This window comes from Polistes canadensis, unplaced genomic scaffold (genome assembly GCF_001313835.1).
Source record: "Polistes canadensis isolate GaletaPanama2010 unplaced genomic scaffold, ASM131383v1 scaffold_0, whole genome shotgun sequence".
NCBI classification, from domain to species: domain Eukaryota; kingdom Metazoa; phylum Arthropoda; class Insecta; order Hymenoptera; family Vespidae; genus Polistes; species Polistes canadensis.
Window position 1 is genome coordinate 1,118,604 of NW_014569547.1, and position 8,971 is coordinate 1,127,574.

The 8,971-nt window shown below is 27.7% G+C and overlaps 2 protein-coding genes across 3 annotated transcripts in view; one reads left to right on the forward strand and one right to left on the reverse strand.

Annotated features, from left to right (window-relative positions):
- The window catches only part of LOC106793297 (polynucleotide 5'-hydroxyl-kinase NOL9), a 6,226-nt gene extending 4,664 nt beyond the window's left edge, over positions 1 to 1,562 (reverse strand). Inside the window, exons 1-4 of the mRNA XM_014760107.1 lie at positions 1,464 to 1,562; positions 1,121 to 1,375; positions 912 to 1,039; positions 272 to 806 (exon numbers count right to left, since the gene is read on the reverse strand). Coding sequence (XP_014615593.1) covers positions 272 to 806; positions 912 to 1,039; positions 1,121 to 1,310 — 853 coding nt within the window. The 5' untranslated portion in view covers positions 1,311 to 1,375; positions 1,464 to 1,562. The remainder of the gene's footprint in view (positions 1 to 271; positions 807 to 911; positions 1,040 to 1,120; positions 1,376 to 1,463) is intronic.
- A 532-nt stretch (positions 1,563 to 2,094) lies between these two features.
- Positions 2,095 to 6,998, forward strand: LOC106793424 (histone lysine demethylase PHF8-like). Of its 2 annotated transcripts, none has more exons than XM_014760327.1 (13): positions 2,095 to 2,224; positions 2,702 to 2,787; positions 2,874 to 3,152; positions 3,273 to 3,414; positions 3,500 to 3,949; positions 4,024 to 4,225; positions 4,315 to 5,075; positions 5,152 to 5,199; positions 5,451 to 5,644; positions 5,720 to 5,922; positions 6,096 to 6,143; positions 6,492 to 6,675; positions 6,753 to 6,998. In XM_014760327.1, the coding sequence occupies exons 1-13, from the start codon at positions 2,127 to 2,129 to the stop codon at positions 6,830 to 6,832; spliced, it is 2,775 nt and encodes a 924-aa protein (XP_014615813.1). In that variant the 5' UTR covers positions 2,095 to 2,126; the 3' UTR covers positions 6,833 to 6,998. The 2 variants fall into 2 exon arrangements, with proteins under 2 accessions (XP_014615813.1, XP_014615821.1); XM_014760335.1 differs by having other exon boundaries at positions 5,460 to 5,644.
- The last annotated feature ends 1,973 nt before the right edge of the window (positions 6,999 to 8,971 follow it).

Below are 8,971 nucleotides of genomic sequence, written 5' to 3' on the forward strand. Positions count from 1 at the left end.
AAATAAAGATTAGACTGTACTATCATTTCTGCTCTTCTTATATCAGTCCAAGAATAATTGTTGACATTGCGAATAATGGGAAATAATTTAATCGAAAAATAAGCATCAACAAATGCTGTTAATTTATTTTCCAAATTAATTAATGTAATTACTGCCATACCCGGTTTGCATTGATTGATATCGTATTGCAATGCATTCTTTATATCAGGATTGATACCTTCTTTAGATAATAATGTCCAAATATCTTTATTACTGCATAAAAACTTATGACTATTTTCTATAGCTACAAGATTGTATCCTTTTGGAGAATATACTTCTATCGGAGGATTTGAGCTAGTAATATGAAAGCCATAAATTTCTATTGTACCATACAACACATTTACCATTAACTTGCCAGTAAAACAGAAACTGGTCTTTTCTTCCATAATTATCAAGACTTTATTATCTAAACAATATAAGCGTATCTTTTCATTATAATTTGACACGGTTGTATTTGTATTTTTTGTTATCTGTCTTTTAGATTTGGTGCATGGTTTGCAGATATTATGCATCATCTCATCTTGAATGCATTCCTGTGCTTCATTGTTTTGAGTAGCATCAACGGTTGTCTTCTTTTTAGGAATATCATGTCTAGATTCCAATCTCTCATTATTATTCTTATATTTTCTCCAATTTTTTCTGTTACCAGATTGAGTACTTGAAATTTCATCAAAATTTATAGATTCAAAATCATTGAAGATTTTTTCTTTAGATACATTTTTATTTTCTTCTTCCAATGAATCTGATATATTCAATTCGGACACGCTCTGTCAATTGAAATAAAATTGTTACTTGGAAATATCAATGAAACAAATTGCTTAAAAAATATTCAATATTATGTAATTGATATCATCAAAATCTTATGATAATACTCTTATAATCTCTGGAGCACCAAGATTTTTGTGTGTTTCAAATATTTTCTCCTGTGCGGTTACCGAACTATCTATAGCTGAATTTAATAACTCACAGTGATTCCATTTGGAAAAAACATTCATGTGATCTAAAATTATAATAATTATTTACAACATTTCTTCCAATTATCAATTGATTAGAGTTGTGCATATATAAAAATATGTTATACGTTCTTCCATTCCGTCATAATTTTTGGATAAGATTTTAACATCTTCCCTAGTTTTAATATTAAATACATCGTAATTTTGATCAGATGTAATAGAAGAAGAAGCAGCACATTCTGATAAAGAGCGTCTTCTACTAAATTTATCTTTGAATGATTGCTCAGGATTATGTTTATCAAGGTTAGACAGATTCATTGTTCCTTTTATTTTATCTCGAAAAAAAAATTCTTTTTAAATTTTATGGTATAACATTTAACAACCTAAAACGAGAAAATATTAAATGATTTTACCTCATATATGTTTCCTCTTGTATTAAATTAATAAGTTCATAAATTTTAGTGTGAATACCAATAATGTTTACGTATTATCGTATATTTTGATAAACCCAAAATATACAAATAAATGATAACCTCAATTAAAAATTCCTATTGGTTCCATTATCACATATCAGTCCCGTAACGTGGCGGGCTTTCAAGTGAGTTTGAAAATCCTGCTAATTGTAGGTAGTGTTCTTTATTTTTATTTCATTTGATTAGATAGAGATATTAAACAATATTTTTAATCTATTATTAAGACGGTAGATTTTATGATAAATATCTGTCAAAGATAGTCTTATAATGAATTATTCTTGAATGTAAATAAATACAAAGCCTTTTGGCGCCTTATCATCAACGTTACCACGTGGCCGTCGAAGTAAACAAACGGGAAAATCTATTACAACTGCATTATCTGCTCTTAGTGTTGAGTTATTATTTGGTAGGGAAGACTCCTAAGTATTATTCAGATAAACAATAATATCATGTAGAGAATGATTAGCTCTATAATAATCGTTTAATAATAAGTGAGTACTATTCATAAAGTTAAATATTCCTAATTGAAAGAATTTGACGTCAGATGGTGCCTCAATAGTTATTCCGTAAAAAAACTTACGGTCTGACTTCTTTTAATGTAATACTAATAACAGATAACTGTACTTAGTGAATACATACAGTTTAGTATCTACTAACAAAAATGGAGTTACCAGTTAAATATTGTTTGTGTGGTCGTTCTTATGACGCTGAGCAATTTATGATACAATGCGACGTTTGTAAAGAATGGTATCACGGCGGGTAAGTTTTGTGAAAGAAATCCATTGAAAAAAAGACACGTGCAACACGAAGATACAAAAAACAACGTTAAATTAATGCTTTACAACTCGCAACATTTCTTCTACCATTGTTGTTTATTAACGATTATCCCAACAATCGCATAGATCCTATATATTCATAAATATTTTCCAATTTTCATATAAAAGTATGTATAACTTCGTATGCATAGGATTATTTGTTGATAGTATCATAACCTATAAATTTGGTGATTATGTTATCCTTTTGATCAGATTAGTTTGCTATTTGATATTTAGTTGTTTTCTATGTATAAATTGTTTTGATATTTTTATCCCAAAGTGTTAAATTAAAATTCATAGACATTAGTTCTGATGATGCATAAGTGATTTTTAAATGTTCTTATTTATTATTTAAAAAAAATTTTGCCAACACTCTTAAAGTTATTGATATTAACATTATTTACTTTATATGTCTGCAAAGGTGTGTAGCTCTAAAAGAATATATGTCGATAGACCTCGATAAATATCATTGTCCAAAGTGTGAACCGATGCATGGACCGTCTATTAGTAAGTAAAAAGAATTCATTTATTGTTATCCTACTAATGTAACGAGTAAGATAGATTATAAGAATATTCCCATATTTATATTTTAGTGAAAACTAGATCAAATTGGCATAGACATGATTATACTGAAGTGGATGCAGACTCTAAACCTGTTCAAACCGGAACAGAAGTATTCATTCGAGAATTAAAATCCAGACATTTTCCTAAAGCTGACGATATAGTCAAACATGTGAGAGGACAGCAATTAACACTTCAATATTTACAAAATAATGGGTTTGAAACACCTATTATAATCGATGGGAAAGATGGTCTTGATATGAGCGTACCTCCTCCAAACTTTAGTGTTTATGATGTTGAAAGTTATATAGGTAAGATGATCGGTTAATACTTTAAAGAATATAATAATGTAATTACAGGACATATTGTATATTAAGAAGAAGAAGAAAATATTGATTAATATATTCATATGTATTATATTATTAATTCAGGTGGAGAACGTGAAATGGATGTGATAGATGTCACAAGGCAAAGTAACATTCGAATGAAATTACGAGACTTTGTAGAATATTACAATGACCCTTGTCGAACAAGGGTTTTTAATGTCATAAGTCTCGAATTTACAAATACTGGGTATATCCATATTCATTGCCTTGCCATATATGGCTTTAATCGTATATAGGACGTATGTGTATAAATTGACAAATAAACGTTGCAGTCTTTCACCAATGGTCGAAGCACCATACATCGCGCGCAAACTTGACTGGGTAAACTCCGTTTGGCCACGCGATTGGCCTGAGGAAAGTGATATAAAGCGTCCCGAAGTACAAAAATATTGCCTAATGGGAGTCAAAGACAGTTTCACAGATTTTCATATAGATTTTGGCGGCACATCAGTTTGGTATCATGTATTGAAGGGTGAAAAAGTGTTTTATCTTATCAAACCGACGCCAGCTAATTTACAATTATATCAGCATTGGATGTGCAGTTCTACTCAAAGTGAAACTTTCTTTGGAGACCAGGCTGATGCATGTTACAAATGCGTTATTAAACAGGGCCAGACTATGATGATACCTACTGGTTGGATACACGCTGTCTTAACTCCAATTGATTCTTTGGTTTTCGGTGGAAATTTTGTACATAGTCTAAATATTCCTATGCAGATACAGTAAGTACGTAAGTGGACATAAAACGTAAATCTTAATACATATATTGCTTCTCATTAAATATTTTATTTTACAGAATATACGAGTTGGAAAGAAAAATGAAAACTCCTGCCAAATTTCAATATCCTGGTTTTGAAACGATTAATTGGTTTGCCGCTAAAAAATTGCTGAAAGAACTGAAAGAATTAAATAACGAGGAGAGAAAATGTCCACCATATTTTTTACAAGGCGTTAGAGCGTTATTAAGTATTTTAAAACAATGGAACACTGATAAAGATGTAAGAAGAATATTTTTGTATATCTATTTTTTATTTATCTATTTTATTATCTAATTATTTAACTCTTCTTGTTTGATATTTTTATATAGTACAATATGGTCAGTAGAAGTCAAATACCAAATACGATAAACAGTCAAAAATTATTGAAAGATTTTAGTAAAGAAATACGACATGCCGAGAGGTATCTAATATCATTAAATCCTCCTAAACCGGAGCGTGAAAGTAAAAGAAAGAAAAAGAAACCATTAAATAAAGATTTCGTAGATTATGATGTTGCAGATAAAATGGTAGAAAATCCTTTTAAAGCTACATTGAAAGAAACAAATAAAGTTGGGACTATAATTAATGATAGTATTTCAACTAATCGACCACCATTAAAGCTAACTTTATCTAAACCTGTAATGTACCCTTATGTTAAAAATACTTCGATGGAAGAAAAACATGTTAATAGTCCTACACAGAAACGTACAGCCAAGCCAGGAAAACAAAGTCCTACTGTTATCAGATTTAAATTAGGAAACAACGAAGTCGTTAGAAGTACAAATGATAATATCAATTTAAAAAATAATTTTACTTCTAATCATGCTACTGTAACGAAAGAACTTTCTTGGAATCGTACATCTGTATATGATTTTCATGACGGTAGCAATGAAAGCGATTATGGTAGATTTACTATAGACGAGTCACCAAAAAGAAGAAGAAATTCTAAACCTAACACGCAAAAACGAATTAAACGAGATTACGATGGCGATGTTGATGTTTTAAATGATATTCCCAAAAATGGTATAGAAGAATTGATTAAAGCATCTGTATATACATTAGGAAACGCTCCTCAAAGATTAGACGTTACGTATGTAACACATTTTTTTATTTGTGTTTTTTCAATCGTTATAGAATTATATCAGTCATATTTACAATTATTTTAGACCATCAACAATTCCACAGTATAGTCAACCTGTGCCTCCCCCTACTGGGTAAGTCATTGTTATGTCTTGTAAGATTACTTTTAATATTCGTGTATTAAAGTGATTTATAATTTCAATGCATGCGAATATAATTATTATTTTGACAATGGAAAAATATATTAATTTGGGCGAGTTAAAATAAACATAAATTTGTTTAGCTTCTTTTTGGAATATTATAAACACATTATAATTAGATTTTATTAGTTGTAGTTATATTTTATTTTTTGGTGTCTTAGTATTTATAAATTGAAAACGGCTAGTTCTGACAGGGCATCACCATCAACTCGTGAAGCCATTGCTGGGATGTTATCATTCAGCGAGCAGTGTTATTCAACGACATCGAGTAACTCCACCAAACCAACTAAAATAGAAAAAACGCAACGCAACAACGATAATGATGACGATGATCAATTGATAGAAAATATTGATAAAGTTCATCAGGACGATGATTTTAGTAAGTTAATATATATATTTGTAAGAAATTTTACATATACGATTAATTCCTAAATTAATTATTTGATATTTTTAGTTTATCCTGCTTTGGATGCTTCTGACGATGAAGATTATATTTTCAAACCCAAAGCAAAAAGTCAGATAGATGAGGCATGGAATCCAAAAGCCAGAGTTGGACCACTCTTGCCAAAGACAAATCGACCAGCACGAGAAGGAGTTAGAAAAACTTCAGTAGAAAAAGGATTGGAAGCAGCAGCAGCGAAACGGGCTAAACAAGTGGTAGATTCGAAATTATTTCATCTTACAAACTTAATCCACCCATTTTTTATATATGCAAATTAAAAAGATTCAATCTATTTCTAAAGAAATATTTTTCAATGTCTGTATTTTAGTTATCCATTTAGATATATATCTGTAATATACTTTCATTATTACATACTTATTTCATATAGGGTGAATATCTGGATAACGAGATGGACAAGATTACGAAGAAGAAATTGGTAGGCATATCATAATTTCTTCATATAAGTGTAGTAGTCTGTAGATCTTGCTTTATGTGTATACATTTATATTTTTATACTCTTACATTTTAACTCGGATGATAAAATAATTAATTACTCATTCTCAAAAATTCATCTTTTCATGCACGTATATACTTTAATCTGTATTTACTTCTTAATCAGTAGGTTTCTATTAAATAGCAAGATAAATCATTATTTTTGTATACATGAACATTCTTATCTAATTCTTTACATGAATCTTACAATTGGGTGTTCAATATATTTATTGATACATTTGTATATACGTTAAATAAAAATTATATTAATTGTTGTGTGTGTGTATGACAGAATACAACCAAGAGGACATACAATAAGAAGAAACAAAAAGACACATCGGTTGTAACATCTGGGCCAACTCCAATCATACCTGCAGAAAATATAATAAAAACTAGTACTGGATATGGATCAATATTGACAAGTCCAAATAGGCTGAAAGATGTTAAAGCTAAGTTAGCGGCACCAGTTCCGATCGGTAGAGTATTTTTCTATTTTCCTTATTATCATTATTATTATGATTAAATCTAAATAATAACATTCTTGAATTTTTAGAACGTAAGCCTAGAAAGGGAATGAAAACGGCTAAACAACGTTTGGGTAAAATACTAAAACTTCATAAAATGATGCATTAGACAAAAAAAAGAACTGACATTAATAAATTATATACATCACATCATTCTTTCATTGATACATTAAATGCTAACTAGATGTAAATTGTAAATATATATATCAGATAATTCAAAAAAAAAAAAGGTGATTACGAACACCTATATTTATTATTTTATCATTTAATAATTACTCCATTGTCAGTTTCTTTTTTTAATTCATTTTATTTTTTATATCAACCATTTCTTTTCACAGAAATGAATGAATGATAATTTTTATTATATAATAATATTTTGTAATACGTTTAATATTATTATTCTTTCTCTCTTTCTCTTAAAATTCGTATCTATTTGTCGATTAATTTATAAACAAATTTAAAGTTTAATATGTGGCCTGAGAAAGTATGAACTTAGTGCCAGTACGAATCTCATTAACTAACACGGTTGATATAGTACAGTAAGCTTTAAAAAAATATTTTCTTTCTTTTTTTCTTTTTTTAACGTCGAAACATAATATATAGTATAGATCTAATTCTAAGATTTTTGTTACTTAGTTTGTATTTATAGAGAGGCTGTAGAGTACAGAAACTGTTATACATTCAGTGTTATAGTAAATCATGTATTATTTTAACACACAAGCTCTACATTGTTATTCCATAGTATACTGCATACAAACTTGTATACAATTTTGCTGCCTTGGGAATCTTAATGTTTATTTATTTTTATTATTATTAATATTAATTTAATCGAACGACATATGAAAATTGTCATACAAAACAATTTCTATATAATTATTATAAATATATAAAGAATAATTGTTCTCTTAAAGAAATGCGATATTAGGATATTTCAATATTTAACATTAATCTTTTATCTTAACATTTTATCTCACATTTTCTTCATCCAAAAAATGTGTTTTCTTAGTATTTTATACTTAATGATAAACGTAAGGTATTAATATAAATATAAAGATTTGCTTATATTCATTCTCTTGGCTTTACTTTATCAAAAAAAAAATTATCTTTTCCAAATTGTCATTTAACTGAATAAATAATTATCGATAATAATAATAGTAAAGAAAAAAAGAATAAAAAAAAAAAAAAAAAGAAAAAAATCGTAATAAAAACTTAATCTATATCATTTTTCGTACTAATTGTAAAGAAGTATTGTAGAGTTACGTAAATTTATAATCGCATGAATATGCTTGTAAATATTAAAATTCATGGTATAGCGATATAATTATATTCATTAAAAAAAGAAATAAAAACAAATTTCTAATCTGACATACGATAACTACGTACACAAATTATTCAAAACAAGTATACATCTATACTAAAGGGTTGTGACGATACATTACTTTTATGATGATTTAATATTTTTGTTAACGTAACAATTTATAATTAAAGAAGAAATATACGATAATATTGGGAAAAATTATTCGTCTTAGATCCTATTGGATTATAATGATGACATATTCTTATGATTTATGCGTAGTATTGTTTTTTAATTTTTATTCTAAAAAAGAAAATAATATCGTGCGTTGTCGTTCAAGCATTTACTTAATACCAGGCTGTATACGTTTATATAAGACACAATAATTAAATGGAGAAAATACAATAAGAAAAAAATTGTGTATAAAATCAAACGTATGGTTCAATCAATTTGTATGAATTTTTAATGTCTGGACTTTGATATATAAATACAGAGAATCCCAATTTTAATTCGCAAAATATTACCAGCATATTCTTTGAATAAAAAGAAGAACAAAATGTTATATAAACACAAGCTTTTAAATGTTTTATTAAAATGTTATAAGAAAATTACTAAATAGCAACGGACAGTTTTCTTGTTCGATAATACATAGGAATAGATTGTCAGTTAAAATTATAATTTCATTTCTAAATATTGTCTGTTATTATGAATGCAGAACTGGCATCTACAAAGAATACAATTTATCATATTATACCGTTATATTGTTTTTATTTTCATTATAACTTTTTAATTAAGCATTTAAGAGTCCTTGTTTATGTGACATGTTGTTCTTATTTTTGCTTATAAAATACAATGGTAAAAATTTGCGGATTACAACTGTGACAATTTGTATATCTAAGAAAATAATATTTATATATATATTATATATATATATAACGATACACCTACAACTTA

What these genes read in the sequence shown, in the direction of transcription:
- LOC106793424 (XM_014760327.1), top strand. Translation starts at nt 2,127, where the DNA reads ATGGAGTTACCAGTTAAATATTGTTTGTGTGGTCGTTCTTATGACGCT. An exon ending in AATATTCCTATGCAGATACA is followed by an intron (nt 3,950 to 4,023) that starts GTAAGTACGTAA and finishes TTTATTTTACAG; the next exon opens with AATATACGAGTTGGAAAGAA. An exon ending in CGAAACGGGCTAAACAAGTG is followed by an intron (nt 5,923 to 6,095) that starts GTAGATTCGAAA and finishes TATTTCATATAG; the next exon opens with GGTGAATATCTGGATAACGA.